Source organism: Furipterus horrens, unplaced genomic scaffold, assembly GCF_987537825.1.
Source record: "Furipterus horrens unplaced genomic scaffold, mFurHor1.1.pri manual_scaffold_10, whole genome shotgun sequence".
NCBI lineage: Eukaryota > Metazoa > Chordata > Mammalia > Chiroptera > Furipteridae > Furipterus > Furipterus horrens.
Window position 1 is genome coordinate 38,021,012 of NW_028327180.1, and position 20,229 is coordinate 38,041,240.

The 20,229-nt window shown below is 45.2% G+C and overlaps 1 protein-coding gene, 1 non-coding gene and 1 pseudogene across 2 annotated transcripts in view; 2 read left to right on the top strand and 1 right to left on the bottom strand.

Annotated features, from left to right (window-relative positions):
• AP3D1 (adaptor related protein complex 3 subunit delta 1) overlaps positions 1 to 15,149 on the bottom strand; it is a 42,967-nt gene extending 27,818 nt beyond the window's left edge. The window contains exons 1-3 of the mRNA XM_090289216.1: positions 14,934 to 15,149; positions 2,279 to 2,374; positions 1,401 to 1,481 (exon numbers count right to left, since the gene is read on the bottom strand). Coding sequence (XP_090145342.1) covers positions 1,401 to 1,481; positions 2,279 to 2,374; positions 14,934 to 15,029 — 273 coding nt within the window. The 5' untranslated portion in view covers positions 15,030 to 15,149. The remainder of the gene's footprint in view (positions 1 to 1,400; positions 1,482 to 2,278; positions 2,375 to 14,933) is intronic.
• A 1,501-nt stretch (positions 15,150 to 16,650) lies between these two features.
• On the top strand, positions 16,651 to 16,754 carry LOC149999611 (small nucleolar RNA U13). The gene has a single exon (XR_016513857.1). It is a non-coding gene; the product is annotated as a small nucleolar RNA U13 (small nucleolar RNA).
• A 1,025-nt stretch (positions 16,755 to 17,779) lies between these two features.
• On the top strand, positions 17,780 to 19,840 carry LOC149999612 (zinc finger CCCH domain-containing protein 14-like; annotated as a pseudogene).
• Positions 19,841 to 20,229: the final 389 nt, after the last annotated feature.

A 20,229-nucleotide genomic window follows, 5' to 3' on the forward strand; every position in this document is an offset into this window, starting at 1 on the left:
ACAGGTCCAGGAAGCACAGAGGGTTCCAAATAAACTGGACCCAGGGAGAACCACGCCAAGACACATTATCATCAAAATGTCAAAAATTAAGGATAAAGAGAGAATCTTAAAAGCAGCAAGAGAGAAGAAGAGAATTATGTACAAAGGGGTCCCAATAAGACTATCAGCTGACTTCTCAAAAGAAACTCAGCAGGCAGGAAGGGACTGGCACGAAATATTCAAAGTAATGAAAAGCAAAAACCTACAACCACATTTACTCTCTCCAGTGAAGCTGTCATTCAGAATAGAAGGGCAGAGAAAGTGCTTCCAGGACAAAGTAAAACTGAAGGAGTTCATCAGATCCAAACCACTGTTATATGAAATGTTAAAGGGATTTGTTTAGGAGAAAGAGGATCAGAACTATAAACATTAAAATGAAAACTGTATCACAACAACCAACAACAGAAGCTAGGGAACCGAAACAAAGGCAAACTAAGTAGGCAACGAGAGTGGGAAAAGAATTATAGGTATGGGGAACATTATGGGGAGAGGTCAGCAGGGAGGGGGAAGGGGGGAAAGGGAGGAAGATGGTACAGGGATTAAGAAGCATAGTAGGAGGGTGTGGAGTAGACATGAAAATGTTGAGAACAACTATATGCATAACCAATGGGCATGGATTAAGGTGGGGGGGACAACTGTAGGGAGGTGGGTCACCGGGTGGAGGGGAACAAAGGTAAAGAAATTGGGACAACTGTAACAGCATAGTCAATACAGCATATTGAAAAAATAATTCTAAGAATAAATATGGCAAAAGTTAAAAAAAAGTTATATAGTGTTAATAAATAATTTGACAAAAACTGGAGATGTATAATGTTTTGAGTGGCTAGTTTGACCACATGAAGCAGAATTTGCCTCAGCAGGTTCTGGCACCTGGAGATCTCCCTTTGCATGTGCCACTTGTGAAGCTAACTGGATCCTGCTCTGATACTGTCTGAAGCTGGCCACGGGGTGTGTTGGTCTTGGGCCTCTTGGGAGGGACTCTCTGGTGCATATCAATGTCAGATGCTGCTTATGACTGGCCCAGGGCAACCTGTTTGGAGCTACAAAGCAATCCGCAATTTGTGGCAGCATCTGCTGGGTCTGGGTGTGTATGGGAAAGACCAAGCTGCATGCCACGGATGGCCTTTACCAGCACTGGGCTTGGGGGCAGGTCAGCAAAAGTCCTAAGGCCTCTGCCTGCCGGCTGCCTGTTAGGCTCAATCACTGAATATCACTAGTGTTTCTTTGTTGTTTTGTTTTTTTCACAGTGAGGCTCTGGTCAGGATGAACTGCAAGGATGCCCAGGGATCCCTTCCTCCACCAGGGATCCACCCTGCCCCAGTCCCCATCACCGCAGGGTTCAGGCCCCAAAGCAAACTCACCTTGAACGTAAACTTGGAGGCACTCATCACTTCTATGATGTTGAAGGCGGCCCAGCTAATATCGTATCCCAACATTTGCAACTGTTGTGAGGGGATAAAATGTGATTCACAACCCAAAGCCTAAGCCCTAATATCCAGCATCCCAGCTCATGGAAGAACACGTGCCATTCGCACTCTCTAAACACAGGCTTTACCCAAAACATAACCTTGGGCATTGCATTTCTTCTGCCAGTTAGTCAGTCTTCACGATGAAGTCAATAGTGACAGGTTAGTAAAAAATACTGCAGAAAGATAAATGTCTGCAGTTGAAACCCTAGCATCCTATGTATTAGTTAAAATTCTCTGCAGTGGTATTCATGAAACCTACAATGTGATGGGATCCCCACCCCCACAAACTCTAAATCTCCCTTCTCTGACTAGGAAAGAGACCAGAAGGGAGGTGTCTGGTCCAGGCTCCCATGCCTATCAGGGGCTGCAGTCAGGCACGGAACACTGCAGAGAAATTGCCCAGGATGGTTCAGAGCTCCACTCACCAGGTTCCTCAGCACAGCCCAAAGGGGAACTGAGGGTAAGGGCCTTACAAGACTCTGGGCCAGCTAAGCCAAGGTCTCTACCATGTCCTGTGTCATCTGGTAATCTGCTAAGAATTAGACCTATGTGCCCAACGCCAGCGCCTGAAGCTGATGAAATCAATTAATATTTGCAGATGGACAGATGAACGGTGGACCAATGGATGGAGGGATGGACAGACAAACAGTCAAATGGATGAAGAGACAGATGGAGGCATAAATTGATTGATGCTGGAGTCAATAACCAGCCTGACAGCACAAGGGGTGCAGGACAAGGGCAATGCATGGAAGCGCCGCCTGAGCACTCACATACGTCAGCTTGCAGACGGCGTTTGCTTTGACTGCGATGTTGTCCTGCTTCAGTTCTTGCTTGATTTCATCAATGCACTGAGATATATATTTTGCCTAAAAGGAAAAGAGAGAGAGAAATTATGAGTGCCTGGCTAAAACAGTTAATAATAATTATTTCAGAAAGAGCAAGACCCAAAACAAAAGGTCGCATAGTATTATTTGATTCCATTTATGTGAAAAGTCAAGAACAGGCAAATCCATAGAGACAGGAAGTGGATTTGAGGTTGTCAAGGGCTGGGGAGTAGGATGGGAGCAACTGCTGATGAGGAGTGGTTGTTTTTTGGGGTGATGAAATATTCTAAAACTGATTGTTATAGTCACACAGTTGTGAATATACTAAAGGCCACTTAATTCCACAGCTAATAAAGCTGTTATTTAATAAGCCATTTCAATGTGCTAATTAAACAACATGGTATGAGGGCACCAGCTGTCGAAGACAACAACCAGATACTAGGGTACAACCTTGCTCCTGCAGAAGAGGTCCAGTGGCCAAACTAAGTCACCCGGTGAGGACCGCAGAGCGCTTATTCCATTCTATTTAATTGCAGTATACAAAATTGTGTTTGTATATAGAATAAACTGTTGACAGCAACCAGCTTCACCATCCTCCTCCTGAGGGCGGGAAGAGCCAGGGGAGTGGGGATGGAACAAGAGCGGTTGGTGAGGAGGAGGAAGGGCCAGGCCGTGTGGCCACCCAGGAAGTAACAAGGTGCACAAAGCACAGGCAAGCCAGATTAGGTTGGCAATGGGGCTGTTACCGCCTGTGGGGATAGATAAGGAGCCAAGCTGGGTGAGGGCTAGGGGAAGATCAGCTGTGAGAAGCCCCTCCTGCCCCTGGGATCCCAGGCATCCAGCTGCTCCTAGGGCACCAACCACACCCAGCTGGCTACACAACTCAGCCTACTCCTCTCCACCGAGCTCCTGTGTTCACTTTCTCTGAGCTTGAAGACTCTTCTGAAGCGGCAGCAAGCTTGACTATGCATCTCTGTCTGTGGCTCCCTGGCCTTTCTGAGCATGATGTCAAGGCTCATCCATGCTGCAGCAAGCAAGCATCAGTGCTTCGTTCTGGTCCCACCATGGACATACAGATGCCACTGTGCTTGTCCACTCCCCAGTGGATAGACACTGTATGCATAGAGACCACATGGTGTGCATATGGACCACACAATGTCTATCCATCCCCCTGTGGACACCTGGATCTTTCCCACTTTTTGGCTCTTGTGAACAGTACTGCTATGGTCATTTGTGTACAGGGGCTTCTGTGCACGAATGTTTTCGATTCCCTTGGGTTTCCTTACTAACTCAAAACATCTAAAACACCGTTTCAAAAAGATCTGACCTGCAGCAGTACTGATCCATGAACTACAGGGCAAGTGATGTGCCTACTAGGAGCAGCAATGTGCAAGACACTATTAGCCCCCTGGAAGACACACCATGGTAACCCCAAAGAGAACCGAAACCTGTTGTGAGGCAGGGAGTGGTCACCATAGGGCCCAGAACAAATCTGTCCAGCGCTCCATGAAGCATAAGGAGCCCCCCTCAGTTATCTGACCAATACCAACAGTAACTGTCCAGCTGGCGGCAGGATTTCTTGTTTCCCTGCTGCGCTATCCAGAGGACCTGCCTCCCAGAGACCAGGGAAGCAAGCACACAAAGCAAGAGCAGACAGTGGGCTCCTGCTCCAAGTGCCCCACACATTACCTCGCATACTACAGGCTTAGTTCTTTGAGGGATGCCCCGGCAGCACCCACCATTCACGTGCCACCTGGACTACAGCCTGAGACCCTCAGCTGCCCCAGCAGTCTCAAAGAGAAAGAAACGCCCCAGTGCCCTGGGATACAGAATGGTTTATGAATATTTTATGATCAAGAGTTGGTACAATGGAACAAGTGTCACCATATCCTTCCAACAGGCTTCAGATTACTAAATCCCATTCAGGGGACCTCAACTCCTGTCCCTGCGCACGAATTACTCCTTCTTATCCCCTGGATCACAACTATTAATAATTTAAAAGGAAAAGAATAAGAAGACTATCACAAGCATTGGAGAAATTGGCCAAACACAGCAAATGGAGGGTGAATGGTGCAGCCACTATGAAAGACAGTGTAACTCCTCAAAAGAGTGAACACAACAGCCGCTCCCAGGTGGACCCCATAAATGTTGACAACAGGTGCTCAAACACACGATGGCACTCGAATGTACAACTTATGACAGTTCCAAAGCAGAAACAACCCAAATATTCACCGGCTGATGACCCACACTGTGGCCCACCTACCCATGTTAGCTTTCAGGAGAGCCAGGCAGGGTTGGTCCACTTCTGGTAATGTCTGAGCAGCTCCTATCAGACCAACCCCCCTATAAATACTGTTTAACAACAACTATCCATAAAAACTGGAGAACAAGCAAAAGCACTGGGGAATATCTTGTTCTTTGTAGCTTTTATCTTAAGTCTCATGCAAAGAAGCTAAGACTGAGAGAAAACCTGGGTCCAACTGGCTTCAAAAATCAAAGCAGCGTATGGGGTGAACATGGCCACTGAAAAGTGAGGAGGGAAATCACAGAGAAGAGAGAGATGGGGATGGTTCCCACATTCTGCATATAAACTCCTCCCAGATCTTTGTCTGACACCAGAACTATGCACACATGGGCACATTCCACATAACCAAGCCAAAGCTAAAAAATAAACATTTCAAAGGCCCTATGCCCCTGTAAGATAGACAGAGCTGGAATTTCAACCTAGATTAATTAATTGCCCACTAAACAAACCTGCCTCCTCACAGAAGCAATACTCCTCAGAGAACACAACAGATTCCAGAGTCTCTGCCATGTCAAGGATACAATCCAAAATTATTCAAAATAAGAAACTGCAAAATTCAAGAAGACAACGAATGAAGACCAGCCCTGAGAGAACCCAGATGTCAAAATTAACACAAAGATTTCAGTTCAGCAACTGTAACCATGCTCTTATGGAACATAAAGAAAATCTACTCACAGTAAATTAAAAAAGAGGACATCTAAGCAGAGAAAGTGACATAAAACCAAATGGATGAGCCATTTGAACCCAAGGTAGAACCACTGGCTTGGGACCTATCCCCACAGGCACACGTGGCTGTAGCTCTCCTAGACCTCCCCAAGATGTCAACCTTTACCCCAGAACCCAGAAGGCAGGGAAGGAACTGTGGGACCAAGATCCTCTACATCAGTCATAGGCCTGCACCACAGGAGCTGCAAGCCCGAAACCCTGTGCCTCCTTATGTACAGTAGCCCCTCTCTATATTGCGGTTCACTTATCACAGCCTCACCGTAATGCGGGATTTTAAAAAATATTATATTTAATTATTTATCGCGGATTTTTCACTATATTGCGGGATTTTGCGGTGCTGTATACGTATGTTGTTAAAGTTACATAGGTTTAAGAGTGTAGAATAAATATAAGGTTCCTATTTCATTGGGGAGTCTAGAACGTAATACCTGTGATAAGTGAGGGAATACTGTGCTTCCTTCTGTCGAGCTGGTCACCAGAGACAGACATCTGGTTCTGAATGTGAGAAATGCTCATAATAAAAACCGGGACACAGGACTTGAGCAGCAAAGCAAGGCGTTTATTCACGAGTCTGCAGAGTCGGGCGCACCCTCAGCCAGGAGAATGTTCCAGCCAAGTAGACAAAGAGAGCTGGTTTTATAGTAAAGTGCCCCACCCTAAAGTGAAAGTGATTAGCTTCCCTACCCCTCTCCTTCTTCCCCGTTTCTCCATTACTGGTTACTCCGAAGTTACAATCTAACAATCTAACTTGATCATCTAAATGCCCCTATTGTGATCTGTAAATATGCTAATGCTGTCAACTCCCTTCTCAGAGACCCTTTCATTACATTTGCCCTTTGTTATTACTGATTTTCTACTGGTTTGGGAGTCACTATTTCCTTGTTTCCTACATGAAGGAGATCCAAAATCTGCAGAAGAGTACACACCTATTGTTAAGGAAGAACCCTGCCAGCCACCTGGCAAGAAAACATATGTGTTAAATTCAGTCATAGTGTGGACATCAATTGGCAAGCCCAGGCCCTGTTGGCCCTACCAGAGGCAGCAGAAGTGTTTCTAATACATTTCTTTGAGGATGCCTGTCTCCTCTCCTACATATTGGTCATGCCACTCTCTTCCTGAAGGATGTGCAGCTGGCCAGGAGGATCCTATGCATTCAGGAGGGGCTTGGTAAGCTGCCACCTGCCCCTGGATGATACCAAGGACTTTCTGGAGCTGGGACCAGATCCATGAGTCCAAGGTGCTTCCTGGACTTGCTGTCTGTGAGTAGAGTATGCATGTTGCTTTTGTAATTGGTGTTTTAAAGGAGCAGACTACAATGGCTTTCCTCTGCAACAGAGATAATTTATTTAGGAAAATCACCATAGTTCCAGAGGGCTGAGAATTATTTTTAGATAGAGACTCCAAGGTTGACTTGAGTTTGTAACATTATTCATGACTGCTTTAGCAATTTTGAAGACATCAGATTTGCTGACATTTGCAGTCAGTTGCATGGAAGAGACTGCCATGCCTAGCATACAAAGCTCTTTCCTTCTTATTAACTTCATTAGTGGCAGAGGCAAATGATGTGGACTGCTCCTGTCAACCAATTATAGCTTGTTTTCAAAAACTCAGTTGGGGTGAAATCTGAAAATCTTTTAAGGTTTGATGTTCTGGTTCTTCTTAGTAAGTTTCTATCAAAACCATTCAGAAATTCTAATTTGTAGAATTTTATTATTTGTAAATCACAGAAGATGTAGCAGTTTATATTTTAGAATTTTTTCATTACAGAATTTTAAAGTGTCTTTTCAATGTGCTGACTTCTTTGCATAAATAAAAAAATAAATCTTTAAAAAAATAAAACAAAACCAAATGGAAATTCTACTCTCAAAAGATAATTTCCAAAACAAAACATTCACCAGATACACTGGACAGCAAAGTAGAGATAAAAAGTCAGCAGCCTGGGTTCATGTGGCTCAGCTGGTTGGAGCACTGTCCCATAACTGAAAGGTTGCAGGTTCAATTCCCAGTCATGGCATATGCCTAGGCTGCCAAGTTCGGTTCCCTGGTCGAGGCGCATGTAGAAGGCAACCAACCAACTGATGCTTCTCTCTCACATTGATGTTTCGCTCTCTCTAAAAAATGTCCTTGGGTGTGAATTAAAAAAAAAAAAAAAAAAAAAAGAGCCAGCAAATTTAAAATATGGAACCATAAAAGTCACCCAGTCTGGAGATAAAAGTTAAAAAAAAAAGAACAGAGCCTCAGCAACTGTGGGACATGTAACATATGGGTAATTGGGGTCCCAGGAGTGAAAACAATGATACAGAGAAAATATTTTTTGGGGGAAAAAAAATGGCTGAAACTTTCTGAAATCTGGTGAAAAACATAAATATACAGGTTCAAGAACCTCCAATATATCATGGTCAAACTGATAAAGACTGAAGATAAAGAAAATCTTTAAAGGCAGCCAGAGAAAAAAAATATGGTACATACGGAAGAGCAGGGATTCAAACAAATGCCACCTTGTCATCAGAAACAATGAAGACCATGAGAGGCTAGGAAACACTGCTGATGGCCCTGACCAGTATGGCTCAGCTGGTTGGGTGCTATCCCACAAAGCGAAAGGTTGCCAGTTTGATTTCCAGTCAGGGCACATGCCTAGGTTGTGGGTTCCATCCTGAGGGCAAGTATGAGAGGCAACAGATTGATGTTTCTTTCCCTCTCTTTCTCCCTCCCTTCCCCTTTCTCTAAAGATAAATAAATAAAATCTTAAACAGAAAAGAAAACACTATCAACCCAGAATTCTCTATCCAAGATGATATACCTCAGGAGTAAAGAAAGAACAGAGCCTGACATCTTGCCCCTACACCTCAAAGTACTCACAGGGAAGACAGATGAGACCCACAGAAAGTGGCTGACCTTCAGGAAGAACCTGCTTGAACCTAACTTTAGGTATAATATAGGTATGCAGAATCATGGCTCCTCCACACAGAAAAAGGGAGGAAAGGGTTATAAAATATGGAAAATGTTTACTCACTTATGAGTGCAAAATATTGGTCTAAAGCAGCTATGTGAAGTTTAAGTTAATGTGGGAAGAGTGAATATATTAATCCTTTATTTCTATATGGCATTGCTAACAGAAAGAATATTATTCCCCCTTTTACAAGAAAAAATTTGGTCAGAGTATGCAGATATGATCTAGATCCAGAAAACTATGTTAAAAACATAAATTAGAAATATTTTAAGGTATGAAGTATAAACGGCTATATATCATTGACATATTTTTTTAGAAGAAATGAAAGGTGCAAGTATGGTCACAGTTCTTCAACACCTTAGCCTGTCCCAGGCCAATTCACACTTCACCACAGGGCAAATGGAGTCCTGACATCCCGATGCCCATTTCAGCATTTTTTCATTGTGACAGAATTTAATGTGGAACAGAGGATACAAACATCCTTCACAGATGAACACTTTAGGGCTGCAATAAAATAGCCATTTCAATCCTGGCTGCTCGGACAGGTACCTGGAGCACTTTTTTAAAAATCCAGTCTCTGGCCTTCCTTGGACTAGTGGTCAGGATCTCTCAGAGTAAAGCTCAGAGAGTCTGTGTTTTCACAAAGCACTGCAGTGGATTTGAAGATGTTGACAAGCTCAAAAGCCACATTCCTACCATTGCACACTGTCCCCAGGAGCAGAAGCACCTAGTGAGAACCATTGCCCTAGGGCGAGAACACATATTGGAAGGACATGGGGACCCACAGGTTTGGGGGAACAACAGCAAAATGAAGAGCCCCAAATAGTTTCTGTGGTCTCAGTAAAACTGGGAACGTGGAACCGTAAGAGGGGATGGGTAGTTTGAGGAGCATGTGGAAGGCTGAGGGGGCCATGTGGAATAGAAGACTCCAATAGAAAGGCTCCCAGTGGTGCCCAGGGCTGGTTCTGGAGGGCATCTCTGTGGAGTGGCCCCATCTGCACAATGGACTTAAAAAAATTTTTTTTAGGATTATCTTGTTTTTTTTCTCATTATTCTGTATTTATTTATTTATTTTTAAAGGTTAAGTATGTGTTCCTTTATCTCTGGGTTCTTTTTTTTTAAATAATTTATTTATTTGTTTATTTTATTTTTAGAGAGAGGGGAAAGGAGAAAGAGAGGGAGAGAAACATCACTGTGTGGTTGCCTCTCACTTGCGTCCCCAACTGGGGACCTGACGTGCAACCTAGTAATGTGCCCTGACTGGGAATTGAACCAGCGACACTTGGCTTGCAGGCCGACGCTCAATCCACTGAGCCAATTCTGTATTTATTTTTAATTGTAATTTGACATATAATATCACATTAGTTTCAGGTGTACAACAAAGTGATTCAACATTTATATACCTTATAAAGTAATCCCTCCATTAAGTCTAGCAACCATCTGTCACTATACATAGTCATTATGATATTAGTGACTTTATTCTCTGTGCTGTAATTACATCCCCAAGATTTATTCCATAATTGGCAGGATGGACTTTTCTAGCACAAGTGGGGACAGGATGCACGATGGGCCAATCCAGGGCTAGTACTGTTCAAGGTGGATAGTGAGCAAGATGGTGGTAGAAGAGCATCTGGAGGCTGATGTGGCTCGGAGGGACAAGGGGGTGTGGTATGGGGCAGTGCATGTGTGACTGCAACAGTTCAGGGACTTAGGCCCAGGATGCAGTGGCTGTGGGGAGCTGACTGGGGGAAGTAGGTGACTCAAAGGCCAGGGGACTACTCAGTATCTTGCAGCTGCTGTAACAAGCCATCACACATTCTGTAGATTAAAATCAAACACATTTATTCTCCGACGGTTCTGGGATCAGGAATCTGACATGGGTCTTCCAGAGCTAAACCCAGGTGTGGACAGGGCTGGTCCTTCTAGAGCAGCGGTTCTCGACATGTGGGTTGCGACCCTTTGGGGGTCGAACGACCCTTTCACAGGGGTCACCTAAGACCATCGGAAAACACATATATAATGACATTGTTTTTGTGACTAATCACTATGCTTTAGTTATGGTTTGGGGTCACCACAACATGAGGAACTGTATTAAAGGGTCGCAGCATTAGGAAGGTTGAGAACCACTGTTCTAGAGGCTCCAGGAGAACTGTTTCCAGCCTTTTCCAGCTTATAAAGGAGCCAGATACTTGGCTTATAGCCCTTTCTTCCATCTTCACAGTCAGCAGCACAGCCTCATCCACTTTTGTCTGACTCTGCCCCTCCTGCTTTCCCCTTTTGATCATACTGAGTCCTGCAGGGAATCCAGGTCCTCTCTCATCTCAAGAGCCTTGACTTAATTCTACCTGCAAAGTCCCTCTGCCAGTGAGGTGACATGTCCACAGGTCCTGGGACTAGGATGGGGACACATCCCTAGGAGCCATTAATAGCTGACCAGTCAGGTCACCCAGGGCCGGTGGGGAGACAAAGACCAGGAGGCAGGAGGCCACAGCCTCCATGACCACAGCAGAGAAACCATGGGATGAAGAGGCCAGGCCCACACAGGGACAGAGCAGCAGCAGCACAGATGCCTGAGCATCAGGATGAGGCCCACCTTCATCACCATGGCCACAGGCAACCCACCTAGAAGGCTAAGCTGTTCCAGAGTGCCAGTCCCAACCTCAGGGTCCTGAACAACAGGCAACATCAGCTCCAGAGGCCAAAAGGAGAGGCATTTCTCCGGGGATGCTCTAGTATCAGTGAGGGCTTCAGAGGATGCTGACAGGAAGCCAGGCCAGTGAACGTGGATAGAAATCTAGGGTCCCCCAGTAGTAGCTGACCCCAAGATGGGGTTAATGTGTCTGGATATGGTTGGGAACAACAACTGTGAGAGGAAACGAGAGGGAGCTTGTAGAAGGCCCTGTGGATCTGGCCCTGAGCGAAGGACCAGGGAGGGAAGGTTGGATGGAAGTGCCTAAGGAAAGGTCAGCAAGGCCAGTCACCTTCCCAGGTGGCCCTGCATGCAGTCACCAGCTGGGAGCGGCAGCATGGCCTTTGGAACACTAGGTGATAGACTTCAAAGCCAGGCAGCTGGGCTCCTAATCAATTATAGTAGCTGAGGTCTTAGAGTAGCCAGCTCTGGGGCTACCAAAAGGCCCAAAGGGAGGGCCTTGGGAGCCCTAGGAAGTGCAGGGAGCTTCCAGGAGAGAGGTCTAAATTAAATACAAAAGCAAAGACAAAGGGAGGATGGCCAGTCACCAGGTAATCAGCACCAGGCAGCAAAGCAGCAGTTGCCAACACAATGTTTCCCAGAACCTATTCTACCTAAATAGTGAAAGGTACATGCAGAACTTGTGCCCAACAGAGAGAACTGCAGCCCCAAACAGTAAACAACTGGAACAACTTAAATGCCCACCCAAGGGGGACTGGCGAAATAAAATGATTAGAGGTTCTTCCTATGCTCATATAGAAAGCTGTCAGACTGCTACACTCATAGGCACGTCAAAATAGAATCTTAATATACACTCAGAATCACCCACAATTTCTATGCAGAGAAAAATCTCAAAGTAGAGACACCAAACTGATTTACAGGGAGAGGTGTTATCCCTTTTTACTTAATAAACACTGAGCTTATTACAGAAAGTTATGGGTATAGTTTTATAAGGATTACTAGAAAAAGTTTCAAGTAGCTCAGTTAGTTAAGAGCACTGTCCGATATACTAAGGCTGTAGGTCTGATCCCTGGTCAGGGCACACATAGTAAGTGGAACAACAAATTGATGTTTCTTCCCACACCCTGTCTCTCTTTCTAAAATTGATAAATTAAAAAAAAAAAAAAAAAGTTTCCCCATAAAATGAAAAAAGCCCATGAGAATAAAATATCAAGTCAATTGGGTTTTTTCCTAATCATATCCAACTTTCAGAAGCAAGGACAGGACCCAGACAGCTAGCTCAGTTGGAGCAATTGTCCCAATACACCAAGATTATGAATTTGATTCCCAGTCAGGGCACATACAAGAAGCAACCAATGAATGCATAAATAAGTGGAACAACAAAGCAATATTTCTGTCTTTCTCTCTCTCTCAAATCAATTTTAAAAAAAAAGATTATATAAACAAAGACATTTACAAGTGTATTTCTCCCTACCTGCTGATGCTATTTGTGCTATATGTATCTTAAGGACAAGAAATTCAAGCATTCCAGAAATGTGTAAATTAAACCACTATTTTTCAAACTTCTGGGACTCATTTTAAGAAGTGTTTTCCATGGTAACCCAACACACAGACACATGTACATACTGAGTATAATAAACTAAAATAAAAGTTTCAAGAAACACGTTATTCTATGTGCATGCAGTCTGGGATTTTCTTCTTTTTTTAACATAACCCATTGAACTGAATTCATAACCCACTCAGGCCGAGGACTGGAAATGGCTAAGGAAACAACTTCACGGGGTGCTCTGGCACTCACCGAAGCCTGCATGATGTTACTCACTGCATCCTCACAAGTATGGGAAAGAAGGAAAAACGGTGGCTGCCCCTACTTTACAGATGAGAAACAGGTCAGGAGCTTTCTCCAGGTCACCCAGTTAAACAGGCCCAAGAATTTGGACTCAGATCTCCTAAACAAGCTCCACTAATTCACCCTGCCTTTCCTCACAGTTTTTAAAGTCCCTGATAAGCCTCAGTCCTATGATACAGCACAGAAATTTCAAGCTAAAATCTATTATAAAAAGTAAACCGGGGGATGGGGACTACACTGCTGCAGAAAAAGCACATTTTCAGAAGTCTCAGTTGGTGTGCAGTGGGGTGGGAGGGAAGAGCCTACCTATTTGAGAGAGTGGGGTAAGTAGGAGAATAACTCAGCAGTCATGGGCTCCTACAGGGAAAAAGATAAATGTCTGGAGTCATAAGTGACACTCTAAGATCATAATGATCTTCTGATGACAAAAACATAGCACCAGGATGTCATGTCCTGCCCGGAATTGTCAACAGGCCAAGGGCAGAGCCCACTTGGAGACCTGTGACTTTTGAGGACTTTCAGCACCAGCCTGATTCTGTGCTATTTAAAAAATGCTTCCACCATCAATACCCCTGTTTAATGGGTCCCAAGCCTATGGGGAAGGCACCATCAATTCTCACCAATTCCAAATGAAGAAACCAAAGGTCAGGGTACTGCCCAGTGATGATGGACACACCCTCCTAAAAAACCAGATGCCCTAACTGGAGTGTGTGTTTCTCTGCCAGAAAGACACTATGTCCTGTCCTCAGAATCCTGAACAGGCTGCTCAGTAACATCCACTGAACAGAGGGGGAAATCAGGGCAAAAAAAGAAATCTAAGGGTGCAAATCTAATTTGCTTAGCCACTGCTCAGTAACCAAGGACAATTAACTACCCTTTCAACTCAAAACGTAAGGTCAGGATAAGTTAGCTACACATTTGTAACCACTGCCATTAGGGAGAGCTTCCAAAATGATACAAAATCCACAGAACAGTTATGGAAATGAGCGAAAATAGCCTAATTACATTTCAGTGAGATCACACCGTTTCTGAAAAAGTGCCTCAGAGGCAGAAACTCAGGCTCCCAGCAGAGGGACCTGGGCTGAGGGAGCAATTGCCTCCGAGCAATTCAACTTGCTTGCACCTTCTAATCTGTAATTCCTGACTTTCCAGGGAGCCATTGTGAGGAAGGCTGCTTAGCATCTGATACTGGGACCTGCACAATATCAAAGAGCTGCTCTCCTCAGGGCAGCCTCTCTCTCTAGCCAAAGAAGCGGGGACTTTCTTTAATGTCTCATCATGTAAGGGCCTGCTTGGACCTCTTCCATGAAGCCAGAGGCCTGGTGGCCACTAACTGCCCTCATTCCTCCTAAAATTAGGTCACAGGTTGGGGGAGGGGGTCGAGAAAGAAAAGCAATGGTGTCCACGGTTACAATTTTACTTCTGGAGAATCTTTTCTTCCCCCTGGTTTTTGGGTTTCTAGTTAAGTCGGATTCGCCAATTCCAGGACTCCTCCGCAGCTTCCTTATTTCGGCCTGGGACGCCAGCTGCCTTCGCCCCTCCCTTCCTAAGAGGGGAGAATCCACGTTCCCGGGAAGAACCGGTTACGGGCCAGGCCCCAGAGACCAACCTGGACACGTACTAGTCCCGTAAGTGGTTCCTCCGGCAGCGACCCGCGGACAGGTCGCTTCCCCAAGAGTCCCAGGAGTCCCGAGACCTGGGGTGGGCCAGAGATCTTGTATTTTAAACAGGTGATCCAGAGACACACTCAAGGTTGGAGGAGCCCCACTAGGGGAGACCTACGAAGTCTCTTCCGGGGTCACCGCGGCAAGGGGGAAGAGGGCCCCGTCGCCGAAAGGGTAAACTGAGGATCCGAGAGGAAGGCCATCCAGTGGCAGGTCCCCCCACAGGCGAGCGGATACACGGACGGAAGGGGGGAAGGGTGTCCGAGAACCGCGACTTGGGGGCCTTCAGGGTCTCGTCTGGGGCCGCCTTCGGCCCTCAGGGTAAACTGAGACTTGGGAAGGAAGCGGGTGTGCAGCGCCCAGGCCGCGGGAAGGCAAGGATCGAGATGGAAGCGGGGCCTCTGGGGCGAGCTGCAGGTCGGGGTCGCGCCTGCGCCGCGCGGCGCGTCCGGCTCACCTCGTCCTCCTTGTGGTTGCGGATGCCACGCACCAGGTCCTGCAGGTTCTTGTCGAACATGCGGTCGATGCTGCCCTTGACCATCTTGAGGGCCATTACGGCGGCCGCCGGCAGGCAGCAGCCCCGGGAGACCTGAGGCCGGGTGCAGTGCGGGGGTCCGGGGGCCGCGCTTGCTGCCCGCGGAGCGCTGCGCTGCCGGCCGCCGCTGCGGGGCAGGCTCCCAGGCCTGGCCGGCGACGGTCCGTGGGACGGCAGCGGCGGCCGCGGCGGCAGGATCCCGTGGGCAGAGCGAACTCCCCTCCCCTCACGCTCCGCGGCACTTGCAAATGGCGGACGAGATGGCGGCCAGTCAGCTGACAGCGAGACTCCACGGCCGAGGTTCCGCCCCCGGAAGTCCCGCCTCCCACGAAGCCCTGCCCCCACTACTAGGATACCACGTTTCCCTGACGACACCAGGCTGCTCAAGGGAAATGAGGACAACTCCCTCTAAACCCACTGGCCACGCCCACCCCGTCTCGGGGCTCTTTCCTCTCATTGGTCAGTGTCCTCTGGAGCTCCACCCACTTGCTCGTTTGGATAAGAACCACGCCTCCTAGTTGAGACCTCCTGCCCCTCATATAAGTGACAACTGTGGGCGGGGCGCCCACGTGGAGCTTCTCGGGCAAGTTCCTGGAGAAGAATCCAGCTCTGCCTTTTTTGATTCTAAAAGCTGTCGCTTCTTGAGAACATTCAAACCTGTTGCTGCAGTGAACGGATCCTGTGTCTCCTGCCCATCTCGCCTATGAGATGGTAGGACAGACATAACCATGGTCCAGAACTAGGATCCCCAAAGCAGTCATTCATTCAACATTTATTAAGGGCCTTCTAAGTGCCAGGAATGGTAACGAGCGCTGGACACACAACAGGGAATGAGATACACTCAGTGCTAGCCCTCCAGATAAGTCATTCAGAAAATAAAAAAGCAAGTCGCAAACTGAGAAAAGACATCTGCAATAGATATATCTGACAATGGACTTATACCCCAACATGGTTCAACAAACAGAAATCAAACAGAATAATACAAAAGTTCTTAGAAATCATGAGAAAAAGAAAGCCCAGTTAAAACATGGCAAAACATGAACATGCATTTCACAAAAGAAGACATCCAAATGGCCAATGGGTGGGTATATGTTAAAGGTGCTCCATCTCATTAGTCATCAGGGAACTATAAATTTAAACTACAATGAGATACCTCTGTATCCCTATTAGAATGGCTAAAATTAGGATGACAACATCAAGTGTTGAAAGGATGTGGAGCAACTGGAGCTCTCCTCTTTTACAATTCAGGTAGGAATGTAAAACTATACAGCTACATTGGACATCTATCTGGCTTATCATTTAAAGCTAATGGATGGCCCTGGCCAGTGTGGCTCAATTGGTTGAAGCGTCATCCTGTAAACTGAAAGGTCGTGGGGTTACATAACTAGGTTATAGGTTCAGTTACTGGTCAGGGCGCATACTAGAGGAAACCAGTTGATGTTTCCCTCTGTCTCCCTCCCTTCCCCTCTCTAAAATCTATAAGCATGTCCTCGCGTGAGAGTAAAAAGTAAAAAAAAAAAGTTAAAAAAACTAATGTATGAGGCCTGGCAAGGTAGCTCAGTTGGTTAGAGCATTGTGCTGATATGCCAAGGTTGTGGGTCCCATCGAGGTTAGGATACATACAAGAATCAACCAATTGATCCTTTTGTAGTTTATAGGTGTGATGATAGGGTCTTCACGCTCCTGTGTGACATGTGCCTCCCACAGACCTTGTTACGACCTTGGCACATTATCCACCTGACGTGAAAAAAAAAAAAAAAAAAGAATCAACCGGCCCTGGCTGCTGTGGCTCAGTGGATTGAGCATCGGCCTGCGAGCCAAGTGTCGCTGGTTCGATTCCCAGTCAGGGCACATTACTAGGTTGCATGTCAGGTCCCCAGTTGGGGGCACGAGTGAGAGGCAACCACACAGTAAAAAAAAAAAAATCAACCAATGAATGCATAAATAAGGGGAACAACAAATTGATGTTTCTCTTTCTCTCTCTCTCTCCCTCCTCTCTCTCTCTCTCTTTAAAAATTAATAAATAAAAATAAAAATAAATAAAGCTAATATATGCATAACCCTGTAACCCAGCAATTCCACTACTGTTCCCCAAAAGTATGCAATGATATAGGGCTTGACCAGTGTGGCTCAGTTGGTTGGGCGTCATCGTGCAAAGGGCACATGCCTACATTGCAGTTCGTTCCCAGTCAGGGAGCAAGCAAGAGGCAATCTGATAGATGTTTCTCTTTCACACTGATGTTTCTCTCCCTCTCTTTCAACCTTCCTTTCTCTCTCTTAAAAAAAAAAAAAAAAAAAAAGGAATGCAGTGATATATCCACCAAAGACTTGGACAGGAAAGAATATTAAAAATAGCTGTATTTTATTAGGCAAAAATCCATAATAACCCAAATGTCCATCAGCAAAAGTGGATACATAACTTGTGATATATTCACACAATGGAATACTATGCAGCAACTAAGAAGAACAAATTACTCATACACAAAATAAAATGGATAAATTACACCGTGAAACATTGAACATAATAAGCTAGGCACAAAAGAGTGTATACAGTATGATTCCATTTGTGTAAAGTTCAATTACAGGCAAAATTAAACCATAATGATAGAATCCAGTTTTAAAAATAACTAAGATTTTTGAGACCAGGTGGCCAGAAGTGGTAGTGGCTGTGGCCACTGGGCTGTGGACTGGGAACCGGCTCCGGGCTCTGGCTAAGTGCAGTACCGGGCAGTGCTGAGCTCTTCATCCACCCTGAAGCCAAGGAGATTGGCACCAAGATCAGCCACAAGATCCGGAGTGCCATTAAGGGGAAATTGCAAGAATTAGGAGCTTATGTTGGTGAAGAACTTCCTGATTACATTATGCTGATGGTGGCCAACAAGAAAAGTCAGGACCAAACGACAGAGGACTTGGCCCTGTTTCTAGGGAACAACACAATTCGATTCACCGTATGGCTCCACGGTGTATTAGATAAACTTTGCTCTGTTACAGCTGACCCCTCTAGTCTGAAGTCTTCTGATACCAACAGAGGTGGATTAACGTCAGTTGAGGACCCGGGCACAGAAGAAAATATTGGGCCCCTTAAAAAAGAGAGAAAGACAGGGAAAATAAAAATACATGTTAACTATATTTTATGCAGCGTAGTAATGAAACCAAACTTGATGTCATTAGAAAAAAGTGTAAAGTTAGGATTTTGTGGTGTCCTTCAGAAGTCGGGGTCCAGGACGTGCCCCCAATGCACCCACCATTAAATCCACCTTTGGATACCAATGTATTCAATAGCACCATGCCTTCAAACAAGAGCAGTTTCAGCCGGGGAGATGAGAGCTGGCGGCATGAGGGCACAGTGCCACCCCTCGCAGTTTCTAGCATGAGACCCAAGAAGAGAGAGTCCAGAATTTCTTCAAGTTCACACAACCAGAAACCCAACAATGTCAGACATACTCATGATGATGGAACTGCAATGAGACTAATGTCAACAGTGAAACAAACCTCTGAGGGAGCCAACACCCTCTGAAGATGTGACTGATATTAAGCTGGAACCAGATGATCTCATTGATGAAGACTTCAATTTTGTGCAGGAAAACCCCTTATCTCAGAAAAAACCTACAGTGACAATTTCATATGGTTCTTCTCGATCTTCTGTTGAAATTTATTGACCACCTGCAAGTCGAACTGCAGATAGTGGTGTTCATTTAAACAGGTTGCAATTTCAACAGCAGCAAAACAGTATGCATGCTGCCAAGCAGCTCAATATACAGAATAGCCAGGTGTATGAAACAAGATGTTTGTGTGAGCCAGAAGTTCTTAACAGCTTAGAAGAGACTTAAAGTCCTTTCTTCAGAAACAACTCAGAAAAAATGAGTATGGAGAAAGAAAACTTTCGGAAGAGAAAGTTGCCTGTGGTAAGTTTGGTTGTTAAAGTAAAAAAAAATCCATCACGATGGAGAAGAGGAGGAGGAAGATGACAATTGTGGGTCCCGTACAGGAAGCATCTTCAGCAGTGTCTCAGTGCCAGCAAAACCTGAAAGGAGACCCTCACTTCCTCCTTCTAAAGATGCTAACAAGAATCTGATTTTGAAGGCTATATCCGAAGCTCAAGAATCTGTAACAAAAACAACTAACTATTCTATAGTCTCACAGAAACAGACAGTTCCAGTTGTGCTCAGAACTCGAACTTCTCAAGAAGACTTGCTGGCAGAAATAGTCCAGGGGCAAGGCAGGACCTCTAGAATAAGTCCCCCCATTAAAGAAGAGGAAACAAAAGGAGATAATACATAGAAAAAAGTCAAGGAACTCAACAGAGGCAGTTGTTATCCTGGCTGCAGATTGATCCAGGAATGGTAGAAACTCTGGAGATCAGTCCAGCTGAGATGAGTGAACTGAGTGTGGCACAGAAACCAGAAAAACTTTTGGAGCACTGCAAGTACTGGCCTGCCTGTAAGAACAGGCATGAGTGTGCCTACCATCACCCTGTTTCACCTTGCAAAGCTTTCCCCAATTGTAAATTTGCTGAAAAATGTTTGTTTGTCCATCCAAATTGTAAATATGATGCAAAATGTACTAAGCCAGGTTGTCTCTTCACTCATATGTGTAGGAGAATTCCAATACTGCCTCCAAAACCAGTTCTAACACCTACACCCTCTTCTGGTAGTCAGCTCTGCCGTTACTTCCCTGCATGTAAGAAAATGGAATGTCCCTTCCATCATCCGAAACACTGTAGATTTAACACCCAGTGTACAAAGCCTGACTGTGCGTCCTGCCACCTCACCATTACTGTGCCATCATGGCACGCCTTGAAATGGATTCAGCCTCGAATCAGTGAATAACGCCCAGTCCTACCTGGCAGAAGATTGTGAAGTTTGAAAGTTTCCATCTACTAATGAAAGAGATTCTATAGAACATCTCAAATCTCTTTGAAACTTGGAATGTATTGCTTTCATAATATGAAGTTTATTGCCCATCTGAAGAATCTAACTTTTCAAGTTTGTAAGTTTATTAAAAGGTTTTAATGTTGGGTGTTTTGTGTGTCTGCCTTGTTTTGACTGTGGAAAGACAGTTTAAGGAAAAATTAAATTCTAGTAAAACACATGGTGTGTTTGTAAAAATAAATAAATAATAAAAATAAAAATAACTAAGATTTTAATCAGAAATTATTCACACCAGAACACAGTGGAATAATATTTGTAGAGTATCAAAACAGAGACCACTTGGAGAG